The sequence below is a fragment of the Kluyveromyces marxianus genome, chromosome 2, assembly GCF_001417885.1.
Source record: "Kluyveromyces marxianus DMKU3-1042 DNA, complete genome, chromosome 2".
In the NCBI taxonomy this organism is placed as follows: domain Eukaryota; kingdom Fungi; phylum Ascomycota; class Saccharomycetes; order Saccharomycetales; family Saccharomycetaceae; genus Kluyveromyces; species Kluyveromyces marxianus.
The window spans coordinates 1,213,668-1,230,057 of NC_036026.1; the positions used below are offsets into that span (position 1 = coordinate 1,213,668).

At 37.7% G+C, this 16,390-nt stretch overlaps 9 protein-coding genes across 9 annotated transcripts; 5 read left to right on the top strand and 4 right to left on the bottom strand.

Moving 5' to 3' along the window:
• Window positions 1-795: 795 nt before the first annotated feature.
• Window positions 796-1,608, top strand: ATO3 (acetate uptake transporter family protein; the record flags this gene model as incomplete). The annotated part of the gene is made up of 1 exon (XM_022818215.1): window positions 796-1,608. One exon carries the CDS (start codon window positions 796-798, stop codon window positions 1,606-1,608), a length of 813 nt encoding a protein of 270 aa, XP_022674905.1.
• Window positions 1,609-2,033: 425 nt separating this feature from the next.
• NKP1 (Nkp1p) lies at window positions 2,034-2,666 on the top strand (the record flags this gene model as incomplete). The annotated part of the gene is made up of 1 exon (XM_022818216.1): window positions 2,034-2,666. The coding sequence occupies one exon, from the start codon at window positions 2,034-2,036 to the stop codon at window positions 2,664-2,666; it is 633 nt and encodes a 210-aa protein (XP_022674906.1).
• Window positions 2,667-2,919: 253 nt separating this feature from the next.
• On the bottom strand, window positions 2,920-3,249 carry RPP2B (ribosomal protein P2; the record flags this gene model as incomplete). The annotated part of the gene is made up of 1 exon (XM_022818217.1): window positions 2,920-3,249. The coding sequence occupies one exon, from the start codon at window positions 3,247-3,249 to the stop codon at window positions 2,920-2,922; it is 330 nt and encodes a 109-aa protein (XP_022674907.1).
• A 636-nt stretch (window positions 3,250-3,885) lies between these two features.
• Window positions 3,886-4,740, top strand: ORT1 (Ort1p; the record flags this gene model as incomplete). Its single annotated transcript, XM_022818219.1, has 1 exon — window positions 3,886-4,740. The coding sequence occupies one exon, from the start codon at window positions 3,886-3,888 to the stop codon at window positions 4,738-4,740; it is 855 nt and encodes a 284-aa protein (XP_022674908.1).
• A 74-nt stretch (window positions 4,741-4,814) lies between these two features.
• Window positions 4,815-6,203, bottom strand: PMP47A (peroxisomal membrane protein PMP47B; the record flags this gene model as incomplete). Its single annotated transcript, XM_022818220.1, has 2 exons — window positions 4,815-5,743; window positions 6,080-6,203. 2 exons carry the CDS (start codon window positions 6,201-6,203, stop codon window positions 4,815-4,817), a joined length of 1,053 nt encoding a protein of 350 aa, XP_022674909.1.
• A 509-nt stretch (window positions 6,204-6,712) lies between these two features.
• Window positions 6,713-7,036, top strand: COI1 (Coi1p; the record flags this gene model as incomplete). The annotated part of the gene is made up of 1 exon (XM_022818221.1): window positions 6,713-7,036. One exon carries the CDS (start codon window positions 6,713-6,715, stop codon window positions 7,034-7,036), a length of 324 nt encoding a protein of 107 aa, XP_022674910.1.
• A 408-nt stretch (window positions 7,037-7,444) lies between these two features.
• YRA1 (RNA-binding protein YRA1) lies at window positions 7,445-9,419 on the bottom strand (the record flags this gene model as incomplete). The annotated part of the gene is made up of 2 exons (XM_022818222.1): window positions 7,445-7,858; window positions 9,165-9,419. 2 exons carry the CDS (start codon window positions 9,417-9,419, stop codon window positions 7,445-7,447), a joined length of 669 nt encoding a protein of 222 aa, XP_022674911.1.
• A 638-nt stretch (window positions 9,420-10,057) lies between these two features.
• AFI1 (Afi1p) lies at window positions 10,058-12,823 on the top strand (the record flags this gene model as incomplete). Its single annotated transcript, XM_022818223.1, has 1 exon — window positions 10,058-12,823. The coding sequence occupies one exon, from the start codon at window positions 10,058-10,060 to the stop codon at window positions 12,821-12,823; it is 2,766 nt and encodes a 921-aa protein (XP_022674912.1).
• A 315-nt stretch (window positions 12,824-13,138) lies between these two features.
• ARO10 (phenylpyruvate decarboxylase ARO10) lies at window positions 13,139-15,031 on the bottom strand (the record flags this gene model as incomplete). Its single annotated transcript, XM_022818224.1, has 1 exon — window positions 13,139-15,031. One exon carries the CDS (start codon window positions 15,029-15,031, stop codon window positions 13,139-13,141), a length of 1,893 nt encoding a protein of 630 aa, XP_022674913.1.
• Window positions 15,032-16,390: the final 1,359 nt, after the last annotated feature.

Genomic DNA, 16,390 nt, shown 5'->3' on the forward strand with positions numbered 1-16,390 from the left:
ATCATAAAAGCCCTTGGCGTCATATCTCCGGTTACCCCTCTAACCTGCGGCTGACTTACTTTCCCTCTCCCTCTCCCATCTCCAACTTGGTGCACTCCCCCCAAAAGTCACCATCGAATATTGCAGAGTTCGGTACGGTACGCTCTGCTCTGCTCTGCTCTTACAGGACCAATTTCGAATAATATTTTTTCACGGAGTTTCTACCTCAGGACTACAGAGGTATTAGTAGTACCAGGCGAGTGTCTATCACTCACTAATTATCTTTTGTTTTCTGCTTTGGGCCGCTGTCTGTGCCAGCGCTTCGCTTTCTTCTTCGTATAGTGTTTGTTTGTTAGTGATTCTTTTTTTCCTCTCTCTCTCTCTCTCTTTTTTTTTTTTTCACAGTAGAATGGTGCACATTGTTTGTGGTTTGAAAAGTCCAGTTTATTTGGCGATGACGAAGGTGATGTCAAATATACGAGGAAAAGCCGTCAATTGCATCGGATGGTTGGAAGAAGAGGAGGAGGAAGGGGGGGGAAATTGTTGATGCTGCAGCCAGCGCTGGCGCTAACAGTGCGGCAGAAAAACTTGGGTAACCTGTATATAAAAGGGCTGGCATTTACCGGGGATTTTCTCTCTTCGTTTTTTCGGCAGGTTGGAATCTTTGACGCTTTTTTTTTTTCTTTCGGTTGTATATTGTACTTAGTATTAAGCGTAGCAGCGTCAAGCATTGAAGCAAGCAAATAAGGTAGACCACACCGATTTGAAAGAGATTACTTATTGCTTTTAATTGCCAATTAAGTCACACTAAAATAAATGTCCACGAATTCGTCCCAAGACTTAGAGAAAGGAGTCCCTGAGACCCAAAACTTAGAGAACACAGGAGCTACCACGACGCATCCTTACCAACATCATATACACAATGTTTCATTCGACGGTGATTTTGTACGTTTGGGTGACCAGACTTACAGAAGATCGGAGTTGTTAAATGCATTTGCAGGTGATTTGAACCCTGGTATCCACCCACGCCCACCACGGAATTTGGCTAACCCAGTGCCATTGGGTCTAGCCTCATTCTCATTTTGTTGCCTAGTCCTTTCGTTGATCAATGCCCAGGTTAGGGGTGTCACGAATAATAAGATTTTGGTTGGTGCATGTTTGTTTTTTGGCGGTGCCATTGAGTTGTTCGCAGGATTGCTATGCTACCCAAGCGGGAACACATATGGTATGACAGTTTTCGGTGCGTTTGGAGGTTTCTGGATTTCGTACGGTTGCATTTTCACAGACCAATTCCATATTGTGTCGTCATACGCGGATGATCCAAAAATGTTCAACAATGCCATGGGGTTCTTTTTGGCAGGCTGGACTGTGTTTACGTTCTTGATGTTAATGTGTACTTTGAAATCTACATGGGGCTTGTTCCTCTTGCTATTCTTCCTTGAATTGACCTTCCTAATGTTGACGATAGGAACCTTTACCGCAAAGGAGCACGTGACCAAGGCTGGTGGATACTTTGGTATCTTTTCCTCGGTCTGCGGGTGGTATTCCTTATACAGCGGTGTTGCCGACGAAACCAACAGTTACATCCCTATAAAGGCTTACTTTATGCCAAATGCCCCAACTGTTTAGTCTAAATGCTGATCAAGGAGGAATGCCGTAAATTTAAGATTAATAAAAATAAAGACAAATTCACACAGGCCATGCAGTTCAATCCAAATGACAATATAGGATACCGCCAGCCAACGTTTTATGTATCATGCTAACGAATGCGTTTTATCATGTTTCTACTTCACACTTAATATATCCATCTACTCAAATTTCCCGTATATATTGTGTATGCCGAGTTATTTGCTATATTACCTGTATATTGATAAATTTATTACAGACATGTCAGTACGCCTTTATATTTATATCCATATTTTATACATAGAATATATATCTCTTGGAACAGACTATTTATTTGAAGTACCGAAAAAAAAAGTCACACGAATATAATATATGGCAATCAAGGGAAGCTCTGCGAAGACTAACCACAGCACACTAACAACAAAAACATGGATCTGGAAGCAGATATCTCACAATTGATTAAACAAAACCTGAGGCCGAGATTCTCATCACTAACCGCTGAACAGCAGGCTCAATTAGATAGTATTTTTCCTTACAATTTTGACCATGATCTGTTCAAGCATGAATTGATGGAGAGCTTAGATGATTGGAAGAGGGAGGAATATACAAAAGTACACAACAGTATAGGTGATCTGCAAAGATTAGAGCTAGGCCATTTACTGGACGAATCAAGTATTACATTCGAGAAATTGAATGCAGACATACAAAAACTGCCGAAGTTCCGGCTTGTGGATAACGACAATGATTCTGATAAAGGACTACTGGAGGAATATGACAGGCTAAGAACATCACTTGTTACCAAATGTAGAGTGATACTCAAAGTCAGAAGCGAACAAGCTTCAGATATAAATACCCAGGTTATTGAATCAGTGTCTTCTGTGGTTGACGTAAAACAATTACGCGATGAGATCTCACTTGAGTTAAAGTCGCTAGGCCAGAATCTGGAAACAATACTGAAATCATGGCCAAGTCTAGCGGAACAAGACAAAGCCAAAATAGTACAGTTGATTCAGTCTAGCGAGCTGAACTTGCTATTACCAAAGCAAAAACAAATCGAGTAGAGGAGGGGAAAAAAAACTAAGTAAAGATGATATTGTTCTACATAAAAATGCTAATTACACGAGCGTTATCCAAGTATAACACACTTTAAATGTAGCACCCAACGGGGAACCGCTTCCAATTACCGCAGCCAAAAATAAAATAAGTGTTAAATTATCAATTAATGACACAGTACTAGTTGACAATTGTCGAGAGTGTACGATATGATATGACAGTGTAAAAAAAACGAATTAATGTTTTTCTGTAACAATGCGTTTAATCGAACAAACCGAAACCCATGTCATCATCGGATTCTTCCTTAGCTTCTTCTTCCTTTTCTTCAGCAGCAGCTTCTTCGGAAGCGGCAGCAGCACCGGAAGAACCAGCAGCGGCAGCAGCACCACCAGCTGGGACAGAAGCCAACTTGGTTTGACCTTCAGCGATCAATTCGTTGATGGACTTACCTTCCAAAGCGGCGAACAAAGCGTCGATCTTAGCGTCTTCAGCTTCGATACCAACGGATTCCAAAACGGCCTTGATTTCAGTGGCAGATGGGGCTTCAACACCACCTTGAGCGATCAACAAGTAAGCTGCTAAGTACTTCATTTCTGTTCCGGTTTTATTTTGAAATAATCGATTTAAGCTAAAAGCAGACTATTCCTTGGCCTCTTTTAAAACAAAACCAAAAGGGAAAATAACTATACAAAAAGTATGTTAAAAGAACAAAACTTCTTTTACACTAAATCTCTTTTAAAGTAAGTTAAAAAGATGTTTAAACTCTTTCAAAGCTTTTTTTTTTTCATTTTCATCTCGCAGACTATAAAACTTTTTGTTTGCATCATGAAAAATTTCAATGATTTTTCAAATCGCGTTATACGACAACTAAACATAGCATAACATATCCAATTTCTTTTTAATGTCATAATATACGAAAATATCAGTTCCAAGTCACGTGAATTTGAAAATAATGGTGTTCTACTCTTTTTCTGCTTTTCTTCGGGGTTATAGAGGGAAAAAAGAAATCAAAGCGAAGCGAAATGAAAAATTGATGCGATGAGATCGCTATGAGTCTTACGCTAAGAAGAAAGGTCTTTCGAAGTGCCATTGAAATAGATGCTAGAACACAGAGAAAGCAACTAAAATCCAACCTTGATTGAGAAAAACGAATCGAGACAATAGGAAGGAGCACCATAGTCCCCAATTAGGTTTTCTCAATTCAAATAACTAAAGAAGAATTCATCTATGTCTGAACTTGAGTCAGCTTTGAAAGACATAGCATATGGTTCCATTGCTGGTGCCATAGGGAAAGTGATAGAGTATCCATTTGACACAGTGAAAGTCCGTTTACAGACACAGCCAGCTCATCTGTTTCCTACCACATGGTCATGCATACATTCTACTTATGTGAACGAAGGAATATGGAAAGGGTTCTACCAGGGAATAGCATCTCCTCTTTTTGGTGCAGCACTTGAGAATGCTGTTTTATTTGTTTCTTTCAACCAGTGCACTAACTTTTTGAACACATATACCTCACTAAACTCTTTAATGAAAACAATAGTATCTGGTGCGTTTGCGGGTGCATGCGCGAGCTTTGTTTTGACACCCGTGGAGCTAATAAAGTGTAAATTGCAGGTTTCTAATATTTCGAACTCATCTTCTGCAACCTTGCGTCATACTGAGGTATGGCCCACAGTCAAGTCTGTCATCAGAGAAAGAGGAATTTTGGGTCTATGGCAAGGACAATTCAGCACTTTAATAAGAGAATGTATCGGTGGTGCTGTGTGGTTTACCACTTATGAGGTAATGAAATTAAAACTACTCGCATTGCATCCTCTAGAACAAGAGAATAAGACGTGGGAGCTTTTGGCTGCTGGTGCTACTGCTGGTGTCGCGTTTAACGCCAGTATATTCCCGGCTGACACTGTGAAGTCCGTTTGTCAAACAGAGCATACTAATATTGTCAATGCGCTGAAAATAATTTTAAGAAACCATGGTTTCAACGGCTTCTACCGTGGCCTTGGAATAACTTTAATCAGAGCTGCTCCAGCAAACGCAACGGTATTCTATACTTATGAAACATTAAAGAAACTATTCTAAAAGTTTTCAATGTTTAGCATGACGCACACTCACATATATAAATATATATTTATTTACATACACCCACAGGGAATTTAGATAGACAAAGATTTGATATTTTTTCTTTTACTCACCAAACGTAGTATTTTGATAAGCTTCAAAGACCATTGGATGAAACCTTCCTTGAAAAAGAATAGGAATGCTGCAGTCATGATACTTTGTACTAATTTCACAGAAACACCGTTGTATAGTCCTGAAATTCCATCTTTCTTAACTATTTCCAAAATCAAGGCCCACATAGATTTCTGTTCTTTCTTCGAGTTTTGCATCAAGTGCATTCTGGTCTTGAGGGTAATATATGGATAAGTGGTACCGGTCGCAGCTAACTTACCAATGGCACCTAGTAGAAAAGCCCAGCTTGGACTTAGCACTTTCTTCTTTTGAATATGTAGCACCAGGTTCTTCAACTGTTCGTATACAGTATATTGAATGATAGGGTTGGAAACAAGTACCAAAGCTGGCTTCAATCCATTGAAAAGTGTCATAGGTCCATCTGATTTTACAATCTCCACCATGGTGCCCAAAGTAGAGCTTTTACTCTTGTTAACAGTCATTCTGGTATTAGCTACCCACAATGGGTTACTGGCGACAGCAGTCATTGAACCGGCAATGGTACTGGCCAGGATAGATTCCCATGTACTGAGATACTGTTTCGATGCAAGTGTTCTAGCAGTTTTCGCACACCATTCGTAAAAGTAGTAATACACAAAATTTGTGGTAGCCATACCGTAAACAGCACTTTCTAATCCTAGGAAATAACCTGCCACACCATTCTTCTTGTAGATCGCCTTAATAGCTTCCAATTTGGGCGTACCCTCATTCTCTTTGGTCTGAAGGTTGGTAGTTATCGTTACTAGCGGATATGTTACCGCAATTGAGGCCGCTCCTCCTAACGAACCAGCAATAGCATGTACCAACTGGTCCACATCGTTCGGATTAATATCTGACATGTTTACCAGATTTTCTCGCAGTTCAGTACCGTATAGCTTAAAATCCAACTGTTGTTACCCACAAAGCACCGATAACTCACATCTAAACCTTTTTTTTTTGACTCTTTACTCCAAAACTTAAAAAAGTATTTCAAACAATGTACTCGGAATTTTGATATATACAGAGAAAGTATGTAACTTCGAGATACGAAAAGATAACTGAATACTAACAGCGAAAAGAACAAACTAATGGAATATTATATAACATTGAAGAAAGGGACGGAAATGTAAGATAATTGTCCGTGTAACTCTAAAATCTAAATGTATTTTTTTTCTCCTAATTCCAGCTTATTTCTTGGAGGTTTCAATACCGTGTTCTTCGGCAATTTCTTCCCAAGTTTTTGGAGTTCTTTTGGCATGTTCAGTCTTTCTTTCATCGTTTTTGCCCTTGGCAACGTAGAGTGAACCCATACCGATAGTAGTTAAGAGAGCCATTCCTCCCCTGTTTCAGTAGTACAATTGACCATCAGTCATATTGATTAAGCGTTAGTAAACAATGCTGGATAATTTAGCCACGCGCACAAACAAAGTTCAAATCATAAAATTTCTTACACATACCAGAAAGATTGAGGCGTGTTCATGTCTAAAGTAGTGCTGCTTTATTATGCTTGCTATCTCACCTTTGAAAGGTATATAAAACTTCTCGAATCACTTTTGTATCTAACTGGCGTTATAAACGTATGATATGGGTGTAGGTCAAGCATATATGTTTTTCCTGTATTTTTGGCATGATTGACGAAAAAAAAAAAAAAAAAAACGAAAATCGAAAAACGAATTTAGAAGAAGTTATATGCATATGTATTATGTATGTTTAAGTATGTATATATACTAACTCAATAATGTTTCTTTAAAAATGCACATTTTACCCCTCAATAAAGACGAATAATAAGTGTTATTTATTGTTTGCCGGCAGCTAAAGGCAATATAAGAAAAGTGTGATTAATATGTCTAACCCATTCCAGAATATTGGTAGAAACTTTGCGTACTTGTGTATTGGTCTAACGGCCTCCGTTATAATTGTCAAAACAGTGGTTCGTGATTCTAAAGTTTCCAAATTTGATCCTCAAAACCTAGCTTCTGCTCAGACATCAGCAGAGGATGCTCATTACGCTAATCTGGCTGAGATTAAGCCTGGATTTCCGTTGAAGAAAGGTGACGAGGAGTCCCAAATCAAGAGGAAGAGTGAGTTTGAAGGGGCTGGACTTTCCTATGTTACTAGAAAACGTGGGGATAGACTAGGATTCTTGGACAGAAGAAAGGAAGAATGAGTAGACGGTGTAGAACTGCATCTAAGTTAATATCTGTAAATAGTCCATAAAGTTATTATGTAAATCAATTTTTAAAATTAAGGTCCCTGAGATGGGGATAAAATAAAGTGTCAAATAATATATTAGTACAAACGAGTTATTTAAGCTTAAGCTAAATTCGAAACAGTTGGCTACGTTTTGATAAGAACTCTCGACTGTGCAACATTCAACCAATAAAACTCGTGAGAGTCGATAAAGAAAACCGAAACACAGGGAAAACCATCTTCTCCGACAGTAAGATACAAACAAAAATAAGATGTATACTAAAAACGTAGTCAAATATAGTAATAGTAGGTTGGTTGACGTAGAGGAGAAGAAAAGACAAAAGAGCGATAAAAACAGATAGGACGTAAGTGTACCGACGATTGTTTACTTAGATTCTTCAAAGTAGTCGGCCATTTCCTTGTCCAAGTCTTCCAAAGACTTCTTTTCTGGCTTTGCTCTCTTCTTTTGCTTGGCTGCAATGGCCTTCTTGTTTGGACCTGCTGTCTTCTTCTTTGGTTGAGCCTTTGCTGGTACCTGCTTCTTAGCAGCGTTCTTGGCCGCAACATTTTGGACTGGACGAATTCTGTCCAATAGAGTCTTTTGGCTTGGATCAACAATTAGAGTTAATCTTAGCTTTGATTTACCACCATCGATTGGAGCATTGTTAAATTTCTTGACAGCTAGGTTGGCTTGTTCAACGTTCTTGAAAGTGATAGTAGCCATACCAGTGGAATTACCTCTTTCGTTATAACTCAACAAAGCCTTTTGGACACCACCGACTTGGTGATTGAAAAATTCCTTTAATTAATAGGGAGGGGGGAGAGAAAAATGTTAGTGAATTTGTTGTAATAATGAGAGCGTTATAATATAACACTCTTTTGCGGAATCATCATTCGTGTAAACGTTTCAAAATATCATTATAACCACTTTGGAGTAATACCAAAGTAAAGCTTGGCAACTAGAGGAAAAAAGAGAATATTTTAAGGTTTCATTAGGTTCATTTGAAAAGATTAGACTTCAATTAGCCAATCCTTCATATTGTATCGATATTTTCTTTTTTTATTTTGTTTGATCTCGACAAGTAAAATCTCTGGAAGTATTGTTCAGTCAGCATCCACTTTTCAAGAAAATTCGTAATATTGAAGAATGATAGGAAAATAAACAAACACACATATTTCGAATCCAACATGCCCATGTTTTTTTGATAATAATTATCCTAAAGATACTATTCCATTCATTATGTGAACATTTTGTTCATTTCCATATCACATTATACTCAATGCATACTCGAAAAAATTCTTGAAAAATTCGAACAACTCGACAGCTATTCATTTGCACTTGTTCCCTAAGAAGCTAAAGAGATCAAAATAAATTGTTCCTTAACTTCAAAATGAAAGCCGCAGGTTCCATGCTGTTACTGATTCTCTTCCCTTAAAAAAGGGTTCTGAAAAGGATTAACCCGAGATGGAACCTGTGATTCGCTGACGAACATGATTAATGTAAGAACACTCACATAGGATAGTGACCTCCTTTACTTGAATTTCCAATTATTTTAAAAGGTGGAAAACAAGAAATACCATGAATCCGCAATGTTGCAATGATTCTTCTTATCACATAACCCTAAATTAAGGTAATGATAAAATCCTCAAACATCAGGATCATGATAAAACAAGTAAATGACCTTTCAAACAAAAACAAAAAAAGATACACTCCGAATTTTTCAATTTTCATTCCAAAATTGCATTTCATGTTATTATGAATATCGACTGACGTTTTTTGTACACCAGTGATAACAGAAAGAAAGTACGCAAAACTGGAATGGAAAATCTGAAAAATCTGAAAAATCGAGAACCCAGCAATAAAATATTCTTTTTCCTCTGTTACTCTCTCTGATTAATAATACTCTATCTCATTTTGTTTCTATTTTCTTCAACTTGACCACATTCAAAATGAATAACGGGACGGATAACAAAAAAACTTAATGCTCAACACTTACCGTATCGAGATAGAGATATGCTTATCATCAGATATTGAAATGATTCGTTTGGTGAATGTGCTACCGAATGATGACTCATGCGCAAATAGCTAGTACACGGGAACATACTTTGACAGCATCTTGGTTAATGTCTCTTGGCAAACCTTCGACATTAACTCTGGTAGATAGAGGGGCTCTTAGCAATGCTGGCACTAGGGCAGCAGCGGTAGGACCCTTCTTTGGACCCTTGGCTGGACCAGTTCCTGGTCTAGGACGGTTTCTGTTGATATTCTTAGAAACCTTCTTTGGGCCGGTCTTGTTGTTTCTTCTGGCCTGCTTAGCAGAACCAATAATTTCATCCAAAGATTGATCTAAAGCGGACATTTTGGAAAAATAAGATGAGAATCTCTTTGGGCAGTGGATTCGAAACGGAACAAACAATTGGGTAACTGTCTTGAAGTTTTAATCTTTCCAATAAAAATAAATATTAATCAAAACTTATTAACACATAATACGCGTTTTTGAAGAATACGCAACAATTACCTCCTAAAAGTGAAAGATTTTTTTTTTTGTTTCCTCTCCTTTTATATGAAAAACTAATTTGAGCGAGAAATATGAAATATTTTTCACTATTGTTTTCCCAGTATTATAAGCGGTTAAAACCCAGCAGTCGAAATAAAGCAGGGTAACATAATATATCTAGTACAATTTTCTCTATTGTAAAAAAGAGGGTAACTCAAAATGGATTTGCGTTTCTTGTTTTGGAAATTGTGTTATTTTTTCTCATTTTTTTTTTGAAAGTGAGTTCAATACGACCCGGGTAACGGCGGCTCATGCAATGGGTAATGACATTTTAGAATCAAGTTCTAACTGACGACAATCCAATCGTTGAATCGGACAAAAGTAAGAGATCCCAAAAGTTATAACACAGGTATCAGTAAAGTGATAGCCATTATAATAGCTACACATTCCTGTTTAAAGATAGCATCATTAGGGAGGTAACAGTCCCATCTGTGAATAATATGAAGCCATCATACCGCGTGAAAAATGGATTAAACTCACATCTACGACAATCTCAAAAAGAACATGCACAATCAAACCCCAACGTCCAGTTCATTGTTGCAGCTGAGTTTGACAACAAATCGGGACCTGTCATCAAGCATCAATATCCTAAAACAATTCCGGGGTTTCGAACAGTCGGTAACGATTCCTTAGGCTCGCATTTGGCAAGTTTAATGATTCCGAATAGCGTTGAGAATCATCCAGGCAAGGCAGATTTCACCGTATTCGTCCTATACAAGTATCAAAATATGTACCAGCTATTCCCTGTTTCGAGTAATAAAGATGCAGAGAAAGCGCTGGATGCAGCATCAATTATTGAGGAAGAGGCTCTCGATGAAGAGCAAGAAGATAGTTTTCCAAACGGGAATTTGGATTCTGGATTAGCAAATAACGGTAAACAGACGCATGAACCACCACTATTTTTCCTAAGTGTAGTAAATACCCTACTTGATAAGAATAATGATAGAGGTGCATATATAAAAGCAATTGCATTGGGGACTACGATGACAAACTTCTATACGTTCAAACCCCTACTAACTATGGTTCTAGATTACTACATGAGTTCCAATACTAACGATGTAAGGATACTTATAGACTGTTTTGATATGATCAATAGTCTGGATCTTTCATTGGTTACAAGATTTCATTCAAATACTATTCTTCAAAGTATTTTGAACTCAATAAATGACGAGGATATTACTTCCAAAATTTTTGATCCACAGGACTCTTCATTGCCAAATATCTTACGAGTCAACGAATTACCGAGGAAAGATCGCTACGGAAATGAAATTCAATTTAAAAAGAGAGTTCTTCAATATAAGTTTTCAACATTTATACCAAAGGTTTTACCTGCGTACTTCACCAAGATACCATTACAAATTGATCTTATAAAACATGATAATATAAAAATTGAAACAAACTATAATCACTCAATCCTTAAACTCTTATTAAGACTTATACCTATGTTCAAAGAGCTCAATGATTCAGAATATTCATGGAGGCTCATGATAAATTCTACCCAATCATCCAAAGATGAACTATGTCAATTTGTGATAGCATTATCTAATCTCATAAATGGGTTTTGTTCAGATTATTTTGATGGTTCATCTATATGTATTTTCCCTTACATGGAGATATCAATTATTGACGTGTTCAGAGAAAACTTTACGGGCGAGTTTACGAAAGGGAAATTTTTCAGTGTAGCTGGTGTATCAAATCCAATATTCCAATATCAAGTCGATGTATGGGATTATTACTACGATATGGATACAGACATTCTAATAAAATCAAAATCTCTTTCACCAGAAGAGAAGAATAAAGTTAAGACTCAAGGAATTAGGTCAATATTTTCGAGGTACACTAGCTCACAGGAACAGGTGAACAAACAGAACAGGGCAAAATTACATACAAAAGAGGGCTTAATGACAATTATAATAAATCTTTTGATCAAAGGACAGCATGACAATGAGACGGTCTTAAATACCTTGAAACGGGCTAGCATACTTCAACTCTTACACCTAATAAACAATGGTCGCGATGGTATTAATGGGGTTGAAATGACACTAAAAGACCAATATATCATAAATTACAAAGATTTAATTGTTTTCGCTGATATTTTCGAGTATAATTCCTTGAAGGTATTGAATCTTTTAAACAACTTAGAATTGGATATATCAAAAATATTCTGGCCGAACATTACCAATACATACCAGATTAAAAAGAGATTGTTATTGGATTTATACAAACATTTGAAACAGTTGCATAAGTTTATTTCGGTGAATAAAAAGAACTTAGGAAAATTCCTTAATATTGCCATGAATTACCCATTGGTATCTGCTTTTGACGGGATAAACATAGCTCAAGATGACCTTGCCGATTTGAATATTGAAAAACTTTTAGCATCCGAAAGGTCAAGCATGAAATCGATTGATTCTCTTTATGATGGAAGTGCTCCTAATGACACAATCGATCACTTTAATACATACAAGGCATTCAACCTTCTCCTTCTCCCACTATTTTTAAATCCACAATTGGAACATGATGATTCGAGTTTCCTTGGCGGATTAGGCCCTCCAGCCCCTCTAATGCGACTATCTACGGGCAGAAATTATAATTATCAATCTGATTCAAGTCTTTCCATGATTTCCAGTATCTACGAGACAAACGACATCATGAGCCATGATGTTAATTATGAAAATTCGTTGATTGATGACGCAACAACGATTTTCACAACGAAATCCAACATCCCGGACTTATCGAGTCTGATCAACAAATGCCGGCAAATGTCTATAAAAATACTGTATCGAATTCAAAGGCATCATATCGGGCGTCTCATTGTTAACTCGAAGTTAAATCCATTATTCAGAGTAACATATCAAACAGCGAAGCAGGAACTATTCAATTCTTCGGATAACACTTCTACCTTAAATTCTAATGGCCATACCTTGCCTCAACCGAATCAATATCTTCCCTCTACTCCTCCTGTAAGCGCCGACGCCATAAAACCTAGAAATAGCCTCAGACATTCCACAGCATCCTCTCCAAAGCTGGAGAGTTCGATGAAACTCTCAGTTAGCAGAAGAGATCTTTTAAAGGATTTGAGTTTAATAAATGTAGACTCAGAAACAAATGGTCTTCCTGCTCTTACAAATACACCAAACAGACATGATCTTTTGGAGAGTCTCGCAAAGTTAGAAATATCACCAAAACAACAAAATAACTTATAGCGCATTTATCGGAAATATGATCCATAACTTAAAAAAATCTGTTGCTGTGTTAGCTGCTTTTGAATGGTTTCTCCCATGGTACAGACATGTTGTTTCTCTGTTATTTTCAAAATTATATACATATATTCCATAACAATTAATATTACCCACTTTCCCCCCCAAATATTCCAACAACCAGCAATAGTAACTGTAAATCCATCCATGTTTATCTATAAAAAGTATATGCGTTAATTAACTAAACATAATCATATTGTAAAATGCATCCCACTTTGTGTATGAAAGAGAAGAAAGTGGTGTAAGTTAACGGAGAGTATCTTATTTTGGCTTACCATTTACCAACATAGCATCCAACTCAGAAGGAATATCCATAACTGGTAACATAACTTCTGCCAACTTGATCTTAGAAGGAACCTTCTCCTTTTTCCATTCGTTCAAAACTTCAATGATTTCCTTATTCTTGGAAACAGTAACAGTTTCACTGAATTTGTTTTCAAAGTCACCAAAAGCGTTAAGCAAAGCGGTCCACTTAACTGGTGCAATATCATTATAACTTCTGGTTGGTCCTAGAATAGCTCTTTCAATAGTGTAACCATTGTTGTTGAACAAAAGAATGTTCATTGGGATCTTGTAACGAATGTAAGAAGCAAATTCTTGAATAGTCATTTGAGCAGCACCATCACCTTCACACAAGATCAACTTTGGAACATAGTCTGCTGGGACAGCAGATTGGTTGATAATGTGAGATCTTGGGTAGTCGCGCATACCACAGCCGACACCTAATGCAGCTGGCAAAGCCATACCAATAGAAAGGTAGAATGTTTGTGTCATATATTTCATTTCTGGAGCGAATTTCATGTTGATCAAGTTAAATTGGAAAGAACCAGTTTCAACAACCAAAACATCACCAGGGTTGTAGAAATTCTCCACTATACGCTTCAAACTCTGTTGACTAATTTCATCATCTTCACCAAATTCGATGTGTTCTCTAGTTCTAGAGACAGATGGGTAAGCGGTGGAAATCTTGGAGACATCTAGGTTTTCATTCATGTATTTCAAAACGGCAGCAAAGTTAGCTTCTTGAACTTCAACTGAACCATTAGCCTTAGTTTCGAAGAATGTGATCTTGTCCTTCGAAAGTTCAACAACTCTGGCGTTGTCGTTGTAACGGAAAGTGTAGTAACCAAAGTTGATTTCATTCTTACAAGGACCAAAGTGTAGGATCAAGTCACTCATTTCCACAATGGATTGCATTTCCTTACCAGTTTCAGCACCCTTGTAGACACCCAAATGCTTTGGGTGATGTTCGTCCAAAGAAGACTTAGCCATGGCAGTGGTGAAGTTCCACATGTCAACCTTGTTGATTAGCTCACGAATATCCTTGTTCAAGTTAAATCTACCAACTAGAGCGTCGGAAAAGACAGATGGAGTCTTAGATTCGTATAGCCATTGCAAGATTTTGTCACCGGCCTTTTTGGTAGCATCCTTAGAGGTTGTGTTTTCAATGACATAAGGCAAGTCTATAACTGGGGTCTCAACCAAGTTCTTATTAGAGACCATTTCATCAGCGAAATCAGCTGGAATAAAGATGTAACCTGGCTTACTGTACTTGTAAATATCAGCAATAACCTTGTCGATCTTTTCTGGTGCAGATTCGACATCGTGCAAGAAAGCGCTAGAGCAAGAAACTCTGTCCTTAATCATATCGAAGTAAACTTCGTGGTTTGGTTCCTTGTCACCATCCAAGTCTGGAACCAAGTGGTGAACATTGTGGGAACGGAACTTGTCATTCTTTCTGAACTTGGTTGGACTGACACCGACAATGTGCAAGACCTTAACATCTTCCGCAAAGGCACCAGAAATACCGTTCAAAGCGGACAATTCACCGACACCAAATGTGGTGATTACACAACCGATTTTACTAGTGTAACGGGAGTAACCGTCCGCAGCATATGCAGCGTTCAATTCGTTACAAGTACCAACCCATTGGAGCCCGTTTTGCACCAACTCTTCTTCGTACAAGTATTCTAGCAAAGGCAAGTTGAAGTCACCTGGAACACCGAAAATGGTCTTGGAACCACAGTTGAGCAATCTCTCGAACACATAACGACCAAGAGTGATGTCCTTGACAACACTGGAGAGGCCGTGGACTGGAGAGTCGCTTCTTGGTGATTCAGATGCAGATTTATCGTCTAGAACTACTGGAGCCATTGTTAATTATATTTGATTCTTATAGATTTAGGTACAAATTATCAAGAGAAAACCTTAAATATCCTATGAAGTAAAATAAAATACAACAACGCATCTGTGATTCAAGAGATGTTGTTTTATGGCCTCTTTATATATCAATTTGTACTACTCCTCAAGCAAGTGTCAAGTTGGGCTTGTTCTGTTCTGTTCTGGCAACATCTACCCATAGTAAAATAGACTAAGAAAGAACAAATCCTATGAAATGCAAGTTACCGTCAATAGCCGCAGTCTCATCGCTAAAAGCGTTTCTATTTTACGTCAAAAAAATTCCATATGCCCTTTTCTACTGCAAAGGACACAATACAATACAATAACCGAACTTTTTTTTTTTTTTTTTTTGTTTTGTTTTATTTTGTTTTTGTCAGAGATTCTTTCAGATCTTTTGTTAACAATGCGCTACTGCTACATCGAATATTGAGAGAGAATGGCGGGAAAGTGTGTGTGTGTTTTACTTATTTTTCTGCAAAAGAAAAAAAAAAGTGCCATTGCACATGCAAGGTTTTCTCTAAAGTCAGACAGTTCGGGTTATGATTGGCGTAAATAAAGTTAAATCGAAACAGAATTAACATACTGCTGGTTACAACTGGGCTAAATGAAGAGTACCCATTAGAGAAGGACGGAGGCTCGGAGGGACTGAGTTAGGAGGTGAATATGTCAAGAAGAGCAAATTAAATTTGCCTATTAGAAAAAATGTGACGCCAGGAATTTTGGAAGGAAAGTGAATAATGATGCATCGCCGTGCTTTTTTGTATCTACATTGCAGTACGGACGGATGTGGGGGATTTTGAACTGCCAAGGGGACGGATTAGGTTGGACAAGTGTCGGTGTCCGGGTAATATATACTTTTTTTTTTCTCTCTCTCTCTCATACTAAGAACAATTCCGTTGATTACCGAGATCCAGTATAAAGGCGAAGAAACTACCGAAACGTGCCGACAATAACCGAAGATAGCCGACCATTACCGGCAAAAGAGAACAAAATGTAAAACAAACGAGAAGAGGCAAGACAAGACAAGATACTACTTACTTATCCCCTCCCACCCCCCGTGCTTGCCTAAAACGGTTCGCACCTGCTACTGGGCACATTCACGGAGACACTAGGATTCGCCGAATCTGACGTGGTCCCCCTTCCGGGGAATGTACTCAGTACCCATTTTAATTTTTTTCCCTCATTGTATCTCATACGCGTTGGATCATCATAGACAGTCAGTTAGTTCCCAAAAGGATTTCGTTTGGTTGTACTCAGGACCTGCTGCCGTCATGATTTTCAGATCACGTGACTGTTTTTTTCCTCTTCTTTTTTTTTTTTTTTTTTTTTTTT